The sequence below is a fragment of the Mustela lutreola genome, chromosome 1 (assembly GCF_030435805.1).
Source record: "Mustela lutreola isolate mMusLut2 chromosome 1, mMusLut2.pri, whole genome shotgun sequence".
Classification (NCBI taxonomy): Eukaryota; Metazoa; Chordata; class Mammalia; order Carnivora; family Mustelidae; genus Mustela; species Mustela lutreola.
Genome location: NC_081290.1, coordinates 283,601,427 through 283,617,240, shown reverse-complemented (window position 1 = coordinate 283,617,240; position 15,814 = coordinate 283,601,427). Strand labels below are relative to the sequence as shown.

At 52.8% G+C, this 15,814-nt stretch overlaps 2 protein-coding genes across 5 annotated transcripts; one reads left to right on the top strand and one right to left on the bottom strand.

Moving 5' to 3' along the window:
• The first annotated feature begins 1,348 nt into the window (after positions 1–1,348).
• RNASEH2C (ribonuclease H2 subunit C) lies at positions 1,349–2,619 on the top strand. The gene is made up of 4 exons (XM_059147392.1): positions 1,349–1,592; positions 1,781–1,980; positions 2,061–2,180; positions 2,484–2,619. The coding sequence occupies exons 1-4, from the start codon at positions 1,421–1,423 to the stop codon at positions 2,508–2,510; spliced, it is 519 nt and encodes a 172-aa protein (XP_059003375.1). The 5' UTR covers positions 1,349–1,420; the 3' UTR covers positions 2,511–2,619.
• Positions 2,620–2,691: 72 nt separating this feature from the next.
• On the bottom strand, positions 2,692–10,060 carry KAT5 (lysine acetyltransferase 5). Of its 4 annotated transcripts, XM_059147359.1 has the most exons (14): positions 9,858–10,008; positions 9,692–9,758; positions 9,299–9,367; positions 9,071–9,207; positions 8,631–8,786; positions 8,467–8,541; positions 8,292–8,366; positions 7,372–7,620; positions 7,205–7,294; positions 5,762–5,902; positions 5,590–5,683; positions 3,556–3,715; positions 3,350–3,431; positions 2,692–3,254 (listed from the first exon to the last, which is right to left on the bottom strand). In XM_059147359.1, exons 1-14 carry the CDS (start codon positions 9,867–9,869, stop codon positions 3,120–3,122), a joined length of 1,542 nt encoding a protein of 513 aa, XP_059003342.1. In that variant the 5' UTR covers positions 9,870–10,008; the 3' UTR covers positions 2,692–3,119. The 4 variants fall into 4 exon arrangements, with proteins under 4 accessions (XP_059003342.1, XP_059003335.1, XP_059003361.1 ...); XM_059147352.1 differs by having other exon boundaries at positions 9,692–10,060; XM_059147378.1 differs by lacking the exon at positions 8,631–8,786.
• Between the last annotated feature and the right edge of the window lie 5,754 nt (positions 10,061–15,814).

The following is a 15,814-nucleotide window of genomic DNA, read 5'->3' as shown; positions in this document are numbered from 1 at the left end:
TAAGGGTTATGAAATCGAGCCGGGCATCCGTTTCTGCACTCAGCGCTGGGTCTGCTTGTCCCTCTCCCTCTGCTCCTCCCCCTGTTCTCTGTCTCTCATAAATAAATAAAATCTTTTTTAAAAAGTCTCTCTCCCCCTCTCCCTTTGTCCCTCCCCATCCCTCCATCTCTTAAAAAAATAATAAAATAAAATGGGAAAAATCTATTTTATAACCGAAAAAAATAAAAGCTATCTAGAATAAACTTTAAAATATTTAATAACTATTATATATAAAAAAAACTTCACAATTGCACAGACATAAGAGGAGATGTGAATAAGTGGTATTATGTATCTTACGCTTGATAGAAAACTAAAGCAAGACTCTTATCTTTTAATACGCTCCAGCCAAAGACTACCAAGAACACACCTATAGTTGAAGGAATGGATTTTTTACTCTTGCGCTGTTGGGCATCTGAGTAAAAGGGTGTTTAGGAAGGATTTGTAGGATTTGGGCTTGTGCTAGGTGATTTAGGGGAAGGTTTAAGAAAGCCAGAGTTTTCCTCTGGATTGGATACTGTCAGAAGTGGGCGTGTTTCTAGGATGGGATATGTTAACAAGTCCTACCTAGACAAAAGCTAAAGCTGTAATTGGTAAAGGTCACGTATATTACCCAAGATGGAGGCATGTTTCATCATTTTTGCGGTCTGGACAATGTTCCTGTCTTTGCTGTTGTTCACATGATCTTGTTTTTGTCTTGATCCCGCCCGTCACGGAGTGACATCGTCTGATGTTGACGTACTGTGAAATTGTTCCTGTTTCACAGAACACCACGCACAGCACCTGGACGTCTAGAGGTGTGCTTCACTTTCTCAAGTCCATAAATCAAGTGCAATTGTAATCTTAATTGCCAGTTTTGTATGTGCTTGTTTTATAAAAGAACTTGGCAAAACATATCTAACTTGGGTATCTGGACAAATAAACGGAGAGGGCTTAAGAAACCAAAAACGAAATAGTACTGTGAAAACAAAAAAGGCATAAGAAGAAAAGCTTGATAAATCTACTACAAAAAAATAAAAGTCACTGTTTGGAAAACAAACCACGAACTAGGATACAGTATCTTCCACGCATTTGAGGAAGGGTTGATGTCCCAGTAAAACAAACAAACAAGCAACTCTCCCTACCAATAACACAAAAAGAGTAATTTTCGGAATAGTTTTAATTTTTTACAATAAGAATGTACCACCGAAAAACATGTTTGAGAAAAAAAGACCGGGACTTGAACACGGAGAGGCGGGGCTCGCAGGGGCTCAGAGGAGTCTCAGGGAAGGACTACGCCTCCCAGGAGCCTCTGCGCTGATCGTCCCTGGCCTCCCGACAGGCTCCGCGCGCTTTACGCGCCAGCTTTGGCCTTAGCCAGCGAGCGGCGGAATCGCGGCGGAGAATGGAAAGCAGCGACGAGGTGGCGGTCGAGAAGTGCCGCGTCCACTTGCGCCCAGGCACGCTGCGCGACGCCGCCTGCGCCACGCTGCATCTTCTGCCCTGCGAGGTTCAGGTTAACGGGCCCGCCCCGGTGGAGCGCTTCTTCACCCCAGCCATCCGCCAGGGTCCGGATGGTGAGCGTTCAGCGAGGGACTACGGCTCCCGGCAGCCCCCGCGCCCACCGCGCGCTCTCTTCGGCGAGGAGCGGCGCGAGGACTCCTGGGGATCGTGGTCCACCTGAGGTGGGGGGAGGGCCCCAAGGGGCTTGCCCCGCAAGGCCTGAATCAGGTCCTCACCGAGACCCTGCGCCTGCTTCCTGCAGGACTCGAAGTGTCGTTTCGGGGCCGCAGACTACGAGGCGAGGAGGTGGTGCTGCCGCCCGGCCTCGTGGGATACGTGACGGTGATGGAAGAAAAGGGAGAGGTGCCGGTAGGGAAGGATTTCTCGGAAGGTTCGTCAAATGATGATGAGCGAGAGGAGCAGGAGCTGGCGGAGCCCCCCGAGGCGCTGGAGCGGGACTTTGTGAGCACAGGGGGACAGGGGCGGAGCGGGGGTTGCGGCGGCAGCGGTGGCCCCGATGTTGAGCTGAGTCCCTTCCTCAGGACCAGTTTATCGGAGCTGCTGCCAGTTTCAGCCGCTTCACACTGTGGGGCCTGGAGACCATTCCTGGTCCGGATGCCAAAGTGCGCGGGGCCCTAACCTGGCCCAGCCTCGCTGCAGCGGTGAGTGGATGGATGGGCTCGCACTCTAACAACCCCATCCATTATCCTGTGACTTCAAGGTTATTCCCTGGGTTGTTCAGAATCTTGCCCGAGTGGATTTGGAGCTTCCGGGCCCGGGAGCACAATGGGGCAGATGGAGCCTGGGTCTGGAGGATTAGACGGGGGGGGGCAGTGTGGTTTCCCCACCCCTGACCTGTCTAGAAGAGGGTTATCATTCTGCATAGCTTGGTCCCACCTAGAGTACGTGGGCCACCCAGTCACTGTATATCAAAAATCTAACAGTAGAGGGGACTCCTGTTGCAGATTCACGCACAGGTGCCTGAGGACTGAAAACCTGAACGTGACATTGAAAGTCACCAGTCCCTCCACCCCAATAAGTCAGCTCTTCATCTTGGAACCGCAGATTCCATCACCGCCAATAAACAAGCTCTTTACAGCACCAGTGAGTTTGTGGGCATGTTGGGAGTCCCCGAACTACACTGCCCCTTCTCCAACAAGAAACTTTCATGGCTCTGGCCCATAGAAAGAGTTTATTGCCAAGGGGCAGTGAGGGCAAAAGAGGCCAGAATTTTGCAGCCAGGACCCCTTCCCCCGCAACTCCTACTTTACAAAAGAAATTTTTACAGCCACTGGCCCCCTGTACAGAGTGTACCCACTCCCCCACCCCACCCCCCCATCCCACTGTACACAGCTGCCTGGCTTTGTCCAGTCTCTGGTTCACAGCAGGCCCAGACCTGCAGCCGGCTGACCTTGGAGCTGATCTGAGCCCTGAGCTTACCCTGGTGCTAGGCACCAGCAGCCCCTACCAGGCCTGTCCTCTCCTTATGGCACTGTCCTCAGCGCCACCTGCCTTGGTGTGCCTCTGGGGGCCCCAGTAGGGGTGGGATGTGCCGTCAGCCCCAGTTCTCCTTTGTCACCACTGCTGTGGCCAGTGTCCGGTCACCACTTTCCCCTCTTGCTCCAGTCCTTGGGAGTGAAGTGCAGACACTTGGAGTCGATCCGAAGGAGCCTCTTGAGCATAGCTCTTTCGTGTCCATCCACGATGTCCTCGGACAGCGTGAGGATATACTGACCCTGGATGGGAGACGGGGTCCAGAGGGGGTCAGCCCATGTGGGGCCTGCACTCTGCAGCCCTACACGCACCTGTCTCCCCTTGCCTGCCTCCCTACCTTGTAGTAGTTGATGAGGTTGAGGTATTGTAGAGTGGAAATGACATCTTCCTTCTTGATGCTGGTGATTTCACTGATCTCGCTGTGGGAGGGCAAAGATCAGGTCCTCTGGAGGCCTTCGTCTCTGCCCCAAGCCCCCAGGAACCCCAGGAGTGAGGATGGGCCATGCCATGCACCCCCAGGGGAGGAAGGAGGGCCAGGCTCACTTGATGGTGATCTGTGGCCTCTCCCCGCTCTCTGACTTCAGCCCCATCAGGATCTCCAGAATGGTCTGGGACCAGTAGCTCCGGTAGGATAGGAGGCCAAGGTCTGAAAGGGGCTTCTCAGGAGTCCCCGTTTTTCCCTCCACTTTAGAGAGTTCGTAGCCTACAGCAAGGGAGCAGGAAGGGGTAGGTCAGCGATCACACCTTCATGCAACCAACGTTCCAGAACACGAGTTAGAGAAGTAAACTGCCGGGTTCCCATCTCGGTCCTGCCCCGTGGGGCTTGTCTGCTTCGTCTGTTTCCCTGTAGAGAACTAAGAACCATTCCTTCTTCATCTCTGTGCGGCAGAGGTAGGTACTGATGGGAACGGCTATAATCCCAGGGGGGCGCAGAGGAAATGGGAGGAAAGGCAAGTGCCCCCGACTGTCATCATTCCAGACTCTGGCCGCCAGTGAGAAGGGAAGGCAGACCCCACGTTTGCTCTAGGCCGGAGGAGATTTGGCTCTGCAGTTAAATCAGTCCCCTGAGCTGCAGCCCGAGAAGCATCAGCTGCTCCAAGACCACAATGGCAAGAGAGAGGCACCAATGCACTTCCGGGGTCAGAACGTGGCCACTGCTCAGTAGGTAACTGACCTCTCCACGGATTCTCTCCCTCGGACTGCTCTGCCCTCCTCCACCCCCTGAGCACTGGCCACTGACACACAGTTCCCAGTAAGACCCTCAGGCCCTGTGGAACCTTATATAGCTTCGTGTCTCTTGACAGAATCTTCATTGTCCCTCAGGATTCTGGGGTGTCACCATTACCTCTAGAAGCCCTTCTTCACCCTCAATCATAACTATGTTGGGTCATGGCCCTTTCTGCCCACCCCTTCCAATCTTGATCAGTCAGCGTGGCCCAATTTCCTGTGACTTCCACTGACCAGTCTAGCTGGGAGAGGGACAGAGAGGCTGCTGCTTTAGAGAAAAACAGCCTGGAAGGGGTAGGAGGCACACCTGATTCCTACTGAATTCTGCTGGGCCCACCAGCGCCTGTGGAGTCCCGACAGACCATCTGGAGGCCACACTTGCCTCAGCAGGGAGCTCCCGGCCCCTCCCTGGCGAACATCTACCTGCCATCAAGTACTGCCCACGGGGGGTGCTTCTGGAGCACCTGTCCGCTCCTGCGGGGGAGGACCGAGTGCCTCGCGCTGGTCACCTTGCTCACATTCTGTTTCCACTGAGGTCTGACCTTCAAGGCTTAGATTCATTTTAAATGTCTGCCCACCCTACCAAGCTGAGGGCTTTCTGAGGATGGGACCCCATCCCGGCTTCATTCTGTTAATAATATTCCTCAAATAGACCGTGACCTTGATCAAGTCAAGCCTCTGCGTCTTCATCAAACAGCTGAGGCACCCCCTCCTGTCTCTCAGGTCAGGGCTTGATTACCCCAAGGGTTCCACCGAGTGGTGAGTTGAACGGAGTGGGATTAAGCTGCTGGGAAGCAGAAGGGGCAGCTGGAGGACAGAGAAGCGTTCACGTACAAAGGAGTTGAGTCCCTCATGGCCTTCACAAGATGGACCTGCCTGAACCCAAGGAGAAGAAGCCAAAGCCATACGAGTCAGTGCTTCCTTGTTTTTGCCGAATTAACAGCATTTCGAACTTCCGCCGCCTGCAAGGCTCAGGCCACAACTAGTCAAACGAAGCACTGCTCCTTGCTCAGGAATTTGTATGATGGCCCAGAATCAGACAGACAAGCTCACCTGCCTTCTGTCCAGGGCCCTGGGCGGGAGCAGATGAATCAGAGTTGGGAAAAATTGGGTGGTGCTTAAAAACTTTTGCCAAGGAAAAATGAGGAGCTGCAAACCTAGCCCAGATAGACAGGGCAGTCACCCTGAGCATGGAGGGAACCTTGGCCAAGTGCCAGCTTGCTTTCTGGCCAGCCAGGTAGGGCTGATGATCACAGCAACCTAGCACCTAGTGGAGGTGTGATGGCAGCCCTGGTCCCAGGCCTGGCCCTGCAGGCCCACCCACCCCCAGCCGAGCTCGCAGGTACTCACTGAACTCGATCAGCAGCTTGCCATAGCCCCGGCGCTGGTAGGGAGGCAGGGTCAGGATGCAGGCCACGTTGTAGTCTTCCGTGGATTCCTTTTCCTGGAAAATGGGGGTGAGTGAGTGAGGTGGAGCCACAGCTCCGGGCAGGGCCGAGAGCAGGTCCCGGTGAGTGCTCACCTTGGAGAAGTAGCCCACGATGTGGAAGCCCTTGCAGTCATACTCTGTCATGACGTAGAAGAGGAAGGGGTCTGTGTCATAATACAACGTCTTGTGGTCAAGGAAACACTTGGCCAACAGACACAGGTTCTGAGAATAACTCTGCAAAGGAAAAGGCTTGTCACCGCTCTGGGTACCCTGTCTTAAATGTGGCCATTTGGTATCTCTTCCAGAAGCTGGTGACAGGTGACGACCCTTCCTCCCTGGCTCCTGGCCTGTTCTCTCAGTCAGGCTGTCCCTGGCACTCAGGCACAGCTACTTCTCAGTGGCAAGGAGCGCGTGTACCCGCTCCGGGACAGTGTCTGCCCAGCTGTCTTGCTGGGGAGCTGGGGCTGGTTTACCCCTGTTCCCCACACCTCCCCCTAAGGCCTGCGGAGGAGCTTCCATGGCCCTCTACTTTGGTCGGTCCAGGAAGACAGACTGTGCCAGGGTTTAGGAGAGCAGCTCTACCCTGGTGACAGTCTAGGAATCTGCTTGTCAAAAACCACGACACTCTCCTGGCCTACAGTCACACCTGCTAGAGGCGGATCTGTCCTACAGCGGAGGGAGGATATTCTGAAACTGAAAGTAACAGCTTCAGGAGCAAAACAATCTTACTGCTCTGCTTCACCTCCATACATACGTCCCCCCACACACCAGACTTGGCTTTTTAACCAGCTGCTGGGTACTGCCATCTGAGCGCCTGAGTCTTAGTAACAGAACAGCGGTGAAAGCAGCACATCCTTCCCTTGAGCCTCCTCAGCAACCAAGCCAGAGCTCTCCCGCGCAGTCCAAGATGCCTACTTCTCCCCTACCGCCCTCTGTGCCCCAGGAAGGGTCTCGCAGTCTTAAGAGTACACCCAGATGGCTCCCTTCTTCCTTCCCGCAGCCAATGACCCAGGCAGGTTTGAAGCCCCAAACCTACAGTGACCGCTCCCCCTCCCCCAGCTGACCTTCTCGCCACCTGAGCTCTGTCTCAGAACAGCCTTGCCTCTCCTCTCTGCCTTTCAGCTGGAATGATCCTGACCTTTCATACCATCTGTACATCCGTCCCTGCTGCTTGGGATCCCCTGACCTACCCCATCCTTCATGTCAAGGATCAAAGACCACCTCCTCTGGGAAGCACTGTGGGCCATCTCCCAGTCCTCATAACCCACCCTTTGTTTCGTGACCCTTAGCCCCGGGATCTAAGTGGACATTGGCAAATCTGTTTTTTCCACGGACTATGAAACTCAAGAGGTTTTGTCTAATTACTGGTCAGTATATCCCCCAATACCTGCCTTATAGCAGGAATTCAACAGAAGTGGCATAAACTAATCTGTTGGCCAGGCTGCTCTGTGTTTTCCTGAGCAGGAAAGAGCTGCGCGTTTCACTTCCCCCAGATCACCAGCGCCGATGACTCCCCACTGCCCCTTGGTCACAGACCTTGTTCTTACGGCCGTCAATCTCAAAGAAAGAGATGGTGCCCTTGCGGTAAATCTCGTTGCCTGGAGGATGTCGCAAGTCACACTTGGTCTGAGGAAGAGAGGAGGATCAGAGGCAGGGACTGCATGGGGGGTGGTAGGAAAGCAGCCCCCCAGGACTCCTCGTACCAAGTGACGCTGCAGACACTTGAGGCTGCGGCCGTATTTGAGGCAGAACTCGCAGAGGTAGAGGACGGGCAACGTGGTGAGCTCCTGCGGGTACGGGGAGAAGTACCACGGCTTCAGGCGGTGCCGGCCCAGCTCGATACACTCGATGTTCTTCATCCGGGTGACAATGTCGTCGTGGCTCCGGTCTGACACCAAGCTGCCAGTCATGCGTGGCGCCGACGGTATTCCGTCTGAGCTGTCCTGGGAGTCCTGCCCAGGGCCGGTGGAAAAAACACCAGGTTACAGAAAATAGCTCAGGCAGGACACCTAACAGCTCGCATAACCCTTCTGCAGCTTTCCTTGTTCAAGCCTAGCAACCAGCCAAGGGAGAGGGGGAGACCGGTACTACATTATATCCCCCACTTTCCAAATAAAAGGAAACTAGGAAAGTTCTCAATTGCGGTTTGAAAGAGAACACTAATGATTGACCCGAACCAGCTCTACCTGGCTCCTAATCCTACCAACAATCATCACTGCCATCACCTCCTGTTTAGCTATTAATTTATTTATGTGTTTGTTTTTAAAAATGTTATTTACTCATCAGAGAGCAAAACAAGGGGAGCTACAGGCGGATCAGGCAGAGGGAGAAGCAGAATCCCCACTGAGCAAGGAGCCTGATGCAGGACTCAATCCCACTGGGGTCATGACCTGAGCCGAAAGCAGATGCTTAACTGACTGAGCCACCCAGGCGTTGTTTATTTATTACCTTTTATAGTAATCTCTAGACCCAAGGTGGGGCTCATAACCCTGAGATCGAGTGGCACACGTTTCCAACTGAGCCAGCCAGGTGCCCTTTCTTGTTTCTTTTTAAACCCATCACTAAACTCTCTATCCTGCCATGTTCCTCCTTTTCACTCAGCTTCCCTCCTCCCCAGACCTACCTCATCAGTGCCCAAGCAATTTGATTTTCGCTTCCGTCCTGGCTGAGCTGCCACTGCCCTACGGGCTGATCCATTCTGCAGGTAACATGGGGAGAGAGAACGGAGAGTGGGGAGAGGAGCCTGAAAGGGGCTGCCGGACGGGAAAAGGAAGAAGAAAAGGGTCTGGGGGACTCACCTGGGGAAAAACCGAGGCTGGAGCTGTCTCGCTGGGCACTGGAGTTGCTGGTGAAACCACCTCCACCTTCCGTTTCTGCAGAGAGAAACCAAGAAAGGTGGGTCAGAAGGTAGAGAAGGTGGGACCTCAGAGGAAAGCAAGGTCCCTGGAATTGCTGAGGGTACCGTTGAGCGGTGGTTGGGCTGCAGGCAGGAGCTGGAGGAGAGCGGCTGGTCAGGCTCGCCACCGGGAATGGCCTCCCGCTCCTTGGGCAGGTTGAAGCGGAGTGTGATCTGGACCGGGATTGGCAAGGTCTTCCCGCTGGCCTGGGCGGAGGCCGGCTGTAGAGATAGGTCCAGGGTCTTCCTCTGGGGTGGGGATGGTGGTGGGATGGGAAAGGGGAGTAGGGGCCCCTCAACGTGGAGTAATCAAGCCCCACCCTCTGCCCTCTCAAGGACACAGGAATAGCTACTGGACTCTGGAAGCTACAATTTTGCCCCCATCCTTTGCAAGCTGAAGCCAGAGCGGAAGGGTGCAGACTTCTACCCATCCAAAAGCCCCTGAGGCCAAGAGATGAGAAAAGTAGGAGGCAGGAGAGAAAAGGTGAAGCAGGGGACCTACTCACCACCTCTCTCTCTGGAGAGCCGGGGCGAGACCCAGGAAGTCCGTTCTTCGTGGGGGTCTTGGCCTCTTTCTTGGGGAACTGAATCTTCTTCAGGTCCAGCCGCTCGTGGGTCACCCATTCATCCAGGCGTTTGTTGACTGCAGCAGTGGGGATGGCTCAGGAAGGAATGCCAGAGGCTGTCTCCCAACCCCACCCTGCCTCCCTACCTCACCCCAGCCCAGGACTCACAGTCAATATAATGGACGTAGAAAAGCTTGCGGCCACTGATGTCCTTCACGCTCAGGATCTCGGCCAGGGCTGTGGGAACAACACAGGCAGGAGCCTTAGTCGAGCCAGGCGAAGAGAATCCACCCTCCTAAGACCTGATCTCCTCCCCCAGGCCGGATGCCTAAGCCCCAGCACTTAGAAGCTTTCACCCGAACCCCCTTTAGTCATCAAGTGCCGCCCCCTCCCCAAGCCCCGCCCTATCCATTGGAGAGGCAGAAAGCCACGCCCCTCCTGGGTATCTGCGCCCCGCCCGCCTCAGGATTATAGAGGCCCCACCCCCTCCCGAGGGTTCGGTTGACTCCCTCCCGCCCCTCGCCCTCAGGTTCCTTAGCCCCGCCCCCCGACGTCACTCACGCCACTCATCTTCGTTGTCCTGGTTCCGCCGAAGCACGGGCAGGCGGCAGCCCTCGATTATCTCCCCCTGGGGAGACAGCGCGGCGCCAGGGTCGGCTACTGGGGGGCCTCGGGTTCTACCCACCTCCCCTGGCTCCCTCCGCCCCGCCCCGGGCACCGGACTCACCACCTCCGCCATCTTCCCTCCCTCCACTGCCACTTCCGGCCCCTCTGGGAGACGTCACTTCCGGGGTTCAACGCGCCGTAGGCCCGCGCCTCTTGAAGCCGCTTTAGAAGAAGACTTTTGAGAGACACCCCTGTCCAGCTGGAAGCAAGCAGCCGTGCCGTTTGGCTGGCGGGAGAGTGGGGTGTTTTAAGTTTCGGTCCGAGTCCTGGGCGGAATCCCCGAAGCGCGCACAACGATTGGAGGAAACCTGAGTCCGTCACGTGACGCCCACCGGGCGCGACGCCGGTCACGTGGTTACAGCGCGAGTCACGTGGGAACAGGTTTGTGCTTCGAGGACGACCGGGCTCGGGCGTCTCCTAGTGGCTGCAGGAGGCGTCGCCGGGAGGAACTGCGCTTGCTTGGCGCTGGAGGGTGGGTAGGGGGGTGTCTGGGGGGAGTGGGGGGCTGGGGAAGTGGGCGGAACTGCGGACGGACCTGGTGCTGGGTGGTTTGTGGACTTCCTTTCCTGGTGATGGGGATTCAGATGTTTCGGTTTGTTGTTTTGTATATTAGATTTATTTTGTTTTATTTTATTATTTCTTTTAAAAGATTTTATTTATTTATTTGCCAGACAGAGATCACAAGTAGGCAGGCAGGCAGAGAGAGAGGAAGGGATGCAGGCGCCCCACTGAGCAGACAGACCGATGCAGGGCTCGATCCCAGGAACCTGGGATCATGACCCAAGCCGAAGGCAGAGGCTTTAACCCACTGAGCCACCCAGGTGCCCCTAGATTTATTTTAAAAAAATAATGTTCATGCATGCATTCAACAGATATTTAGTGATCCTCTAGCATGTGCCAAGCATTGTTCCAGGAGCCCGTAATACATTAGTGAATATGGTGAAGAAGCCTGGCTTCATGGAGCTTACAGTCTTGGGGGTTGGGAGGAAAAGGAGAGGTATACATATCAAGTGTATTTAAAATTAAGTTATTTAGTATATGAAAAAGTGTTACGTGTTATGAAACCGCCCCCCCTCCAAAAAAAAACCCTACAAGCCAAAAGACATGGGTAAAGAGGTTGCAGTTTTTTAAAGATTCAGTTATTTATTTGACAGACAGAGATCACAAGTGGGGGGAGGGTAAGCAGTCTCCTCGCTGAGCAGAGCGCCCATGGGGCCTTGATCCCAGGACCCTGAGACCATGACCTGAGCTGAAAGCAGAGGCTTAACCCACCTAGCCACCCAGGCACAGAGGTTGCAGTTTTAAATACAGTGCTCAGGGCAAGCCTGGCTGTAATTGTATTATTTGACCAAAGCTTCAGAGGGGTAAAGGGATGAGCCAAGCAGATAATCTCGGAGGAAACTGTCCCCCTCAAAACAGACCATGATAAAGGGGAGAAAAGTATGGTCTCAGACCATCAGGAGTAAATGTGTGCAGTGAACATCTTGGTTGGTTGTCTTATAGACCAGGATTGAGCAAACTGGCCTATGGGCCGAATCCAACCCTCTTCTGGTTTTCCTACAGCCAGCCAGTGGGATCACTTTTATATCTGTTAATGGCTGGGAAAAGATCAAAAGAAGACTATTTTGTGATACGTAAAAATTATGAGGTTCAAATACTCCTCATTTACATTTTATCTCTGAGGTCTTTCACATTAAGAGTGAATAATTGTGCCTGGGATGTGGTCCATAAAACCTAAACCATTTACTGCCTGGCCCCTCACAGAAAATGTTTGCCACTCTCTGCCTTATACACTGTTGTGTTGTCTGTTCATTACAAAAGTAGGTTCTTTTTTTTAATTAAGATTTTATTTATTTATTTGAGTGGGGGGGGGGAGTATGAGAGGGGAGAAGGTCAGCGGGAGAAGCAGATTCCCCATGGAGCTGGGAGCTCTGTGCAGGACTCTATCCCAGCACTCTGGGACCATGACCTGAGCCGGAGGCATTTTCTTTTTTTTTTTTTTTTTTTTTTTTTTTAAAGATTTTATTTATTTATTTGACAGAGAGAGATCACAAGTAGGCAGAGAAGCAGGCGGAGAGAGAGAGGAGGAAGCTGGCTCTCCGCTGAGCAAAGAGCCCGATGTGGGACTCGATCCCAGGACCCTGAGATCATGACCTGAGCCAAAGGCAGCGGCTTAACCCACTGAGCCACCCAGGAACCCCCGAAGGCATTTTCTTAACCAACTGAGCCACCCAGGCACCCCAAAAGTAGGTTCTTGACTGTACATATTGTGCTGTTCCCAATTCATTTGCTTAGCAGTGTAAATTAAACACTTGTCACGAAATACTCTTAGCAATACTTTAATGACTACATTGTGCTTTGTTGTTTAGACACATCTTACCTGCCATAACCAGTTACTCCTTTTGAATATTCCAAGTTATTTCCGATTTTCCCCTATTACAAACAGTGCTACAAACACCGTCTATCCTTACGTGTACAACCTTCCACTTATTCATAACAGCTTGATTTGTATTGAAGATATAAGTGGGGGAATGATTGTATCTGCCTTTTGGAAAGATCACCCTGCTGGCACTGTCCTTGAATTAAAAGAGGTAAAACCAGAACGGGACGAATCAGAAGACTGTCAAAATTGACCGTTTGCTGATAGCAGTCAATAAATCAATAAGTGTTTATCCAGGACCTTCTATCTAGCACAGTTAGTACTGGTTCTGTCCCTTGAGCCCTGTCAGAGTCATCAATGACCCATGCTAATCCTGTCGCAGCTTCTTGATCCTCTTGGCAGTAGCATTTGGCATAGTTGGTCATTGTCTCATTCTTGAAACGCTCTTGTCCTTGTTTCCAGGATATCAGACCCTCCTGGTTCTCATCCAACTTCCATGGCTGCTCGTTCCTCTGCTATCTCCTCTGCTCGTTCCTCTTCCTGTCCATGACTGCTGAGTGTTCACAGGCCCCAGGTTCGGCCCTGCACGTCGTGTCTGTGTCCCTCATGGTCTCCTGCAGGCTCGTGGCTTTAAATACCATTCATGTGCTGAGGTTTCTCAAATCCATATCTTGAGCTTAGATATCTGCCCCCAACTCAGCCTCACCGTCCGTTCAGCGTCTCTGCCTGGTTGTCTAGAGATCATGTCCAGAACCAAACTCCTGGTCTTCCTTCCCAACTGTCTCCTCGCACCGTCTTTCTTGTCCTTGTCAGTGATGTTTTATCCATCCAGTTTCTCAGACCAAAAACCTTGAAGTCACCCAACTTCCTCTCACGGTAAGCCTTCTGGGTTCTATCATTTCTCTCTGCCTTCATCACTACCACTCTGGTGCAAGCTACCACCACCTCCTCCCGGAACTATCACGATAGCCTCATCCACGGGAACAAGAGGGATCATTGAAAAATATTAATTCACACCCAGGCACTTGGGTGTCTCACTTAAGCATCTGACTCAGGTCATGATCTCAGGGTCCTGTGATCAAGCCTCTTATCAGGGAGTCTGCTTTGCCCTCTCCCTCTATTCCTCCTCCCCTTTGTGCGCACATGCACACACACTCTCTAATAAATCCATCGTTTAAAAAAAATATATGTGATTTACACTGTGTCACCTTGATGATCAGAATCCACCAATTTTTTGTCATTAACTCAGAGTAAAACTCAAAATCCCTGTATATATCCAACCCCATGACAACTCTGCTTCTCCTGCTGTCCCCTCACTACGTTCTGTCCACACTGGCCTCCCCATGTTTCCAGGACATAGCAGGAAGTTCCTTTCTCTGGTCCTTTGCTGTTTCCTGCCTGCAATATTTCCTTCCCATTTATCCACCTGGCTCAGTCTGTCACCTTATGCAAGCCTTTGCTCAAATGTCGCCTTCTCGGCGAGGCCACCACTGACCTCCCCAGTTAAGCCTGCCACCTCCCCCCCACCTCATCACCCTCCTCCTTTGCTCATTGTCTTTGCAAATTCATATCTTGAGCTTAGATCTCTCCCCACAACTCCTACATAGCCTGGATCGCCAGTGGTCAAATCGTGTTTTTCTTACTCACTTGTTAACTGTCTTTCCCTCACTAGAACGTAAGATCCATGAACCCAGGGACACAGTATTTATACTGTTTTGTCCAGTGCTGTTTTCCCAGCTTCTAGAATAGTGCCTGACTCATAGTAGGCATTCAGTTATCAAGGGATTAAGCACATGGTCTCCCCAGGGAGCCAGAGATGTGCACTGACATTTACTGCAGAGAAAGATTAGTCTTGTGGCATGGGAAGGAAAGCGCAGAGGAGACGGATCCAGGGGGAGATCCCAGAGCATTTGGTACATGATCTACAGTTTAGAGGATGAGTAAATGTTGGCCAGAGAAAGGACTTGGGGATATTCCAGGAAGTGAAGACGGAGAGAGTGAAAAGGGAAAAAGAAACAGCTCGTGAACAGGGCGCCAGGCATTCGACAGCATTCACGGAGCACCAGCTGTGTGCCGCACCGCGCGGGAGCAGCCTGAGTGGAAACAGAGGAGGCCCCTGTTGGAGGGGGATGGAATCGAGCAACTCACAAAACAGAACAAAAATAATCCCCGTGGAGAGGGGTAAGTGTTGACGATAAAGCAGCGTGATCTGGCCAAGAACGAGGCGCAGTCAGTGCGGGCCTCTGTGAGGGCTGTCCGTCAGGATTTCTACCACCCAGAGTCTCGCAGCTCCCTGCTTCCAACTTTCAGTGAGGGAATGTCTTGGTCCATGTGGCCCAAAGACACACAGGACTTGAGGGTGGCTTCTCTGTCGGTGTCCTCAACAACAAAGCTTCTGTCTTTCCACTCCAGCCTCCTCATGGTCACCTTCCTCCTCCATTAAGGTGGGCTTCTCTCACGATCACAGGACAGCTGCACCTAGCTGTAGGGCCTCTGTGTGTCCAAGGCCATGTCTGAGGAGAAGAATGTCCTACCCGCCTGTGGAAGGAAAATCCTGGGGATCCCTTAGAGTAAACCATCTCGGGGCATGTGTCTCTGCCTCAGCCAGTGCCGCTGGCCAGGGAGGATGGAATTCTACTGGTGAGGACAAACCAGGGTCTGTCCGTCCAGACAGCACAGCAGCGGCAACCAGGAGAGGCGGGAGGGTTGTTGAGGCAGCCAGCATGATCTCCCTGCAGGAAAAAGAGACCAAACACTGACTCTTAAATATGGAGAACAAACCGGTGGTTACCAGACCGGGGTGGGGAGGGGGGTTAGGTGGAGGGAATGAAGAGCACACTTATCCCTACGGACACAAGGCCATGGACAGAATCACCGTATTGTACACCCAATGCCAACCTAGCCCTGTAGGTGAGCTCTGCTGGAATTGAAATTGTAGAAATGAGGAGGGGCAGCCGCAGAAGATCTGGAGGAGGCGTGTTGCAAGCAGCTGGAATGGCGAGTAAGGAGGTCAAGTTCAGTGTTCTTCAGGAACGAGAAGCCAGTGTAAATAGGGGGATGATCATCCAGGAGTCAGAGGGCTGGCAGGGCCCAGTCGCGGAGCCTTTTATGGCACTCGTGTGAGGAAGTTAGATTTTGCTTTGCTGCAATGGGAAGCCCTTGAAGAACTTGGAACAAGAAAATAATGTATCCGACTAAAGTTCTGAAAGATGACTTGAGGGAATGAAGGTTGTTGGGGACAGGGCACGGAAGCAGCAGCCTGGGGACAGCTGGCTCTTACTGCCACGGAGGCAGGGACAGAGGTGCCTGCAGACTGAGGTGTGGCCAAAAGCATGGTGACAGAAAAGACCCTGCCTGGGAACAGAAGACAGGGACCTTGATCCCGTTGAGGCCTTGTGGTTCTCTGCCCAGGCCCCAAATCTCTGGGGTTCTTAGATCCTGCAGGAGGAGGATCCTTATTCCAAGAATTTGTCTCTTCGAGGAAATGAACATGGACTTGTGTTTTTTGAACACACGCACTGCAGTTATGCCTCATAAGATCCCAAATCATTGAGATGCTCGCTGAACTCAAAGTGCGGGTTAAAGCTGCTTGACACAGGGTCCTAGGCTGAAGGCTCAGGTCTGGGAATCGCCACTGT

Coding starts and splice junctions, on each gene's coding strand:
- RNASEH2C (XM_059147392.1), top strand. CDS start 1,421: ATGGAAAGCAGCGACGAGGTGGCGGTCGAGAAGTGCCGCGTCCACTTG. Junction 1,593..1,780: donor CATCCGCCAGGGTCCGGATG/GTGAGCGTTCAG, acceptor TGCTTCCTGCAG/GACTCGAAGTGTCGTTTCGG. Junction 1,981..2,060: donor AGGCGCTGGAGCGGGACTTT/GTGAGCACAGGG, acceptor TCCCTTCCTCAG/GACCAGTTTATCGGAGCTGC.
- KAT5 (XM_059147352.1), bottom strand. CDS start 9,869: ATGGCGGAGGTGGTGAGTCCGGTGCCCGGGGCGGGGCGGAGGGAGCCA. Junction 7,295..7,371: donor AGTGTCTGCAGCGTCACTTG/GTACGAGGAGTC, acceptor TCTCTTCCTCAG/ACCAAGTGTGACTTGCGACA. Junction 5,684..5,761: donor TCGTGGGCTACTTCTCCAAG/GTGAGCACTCAC, acceptor CCCATTTTCCAG/GAAAAGGAATCCACGGAAGA.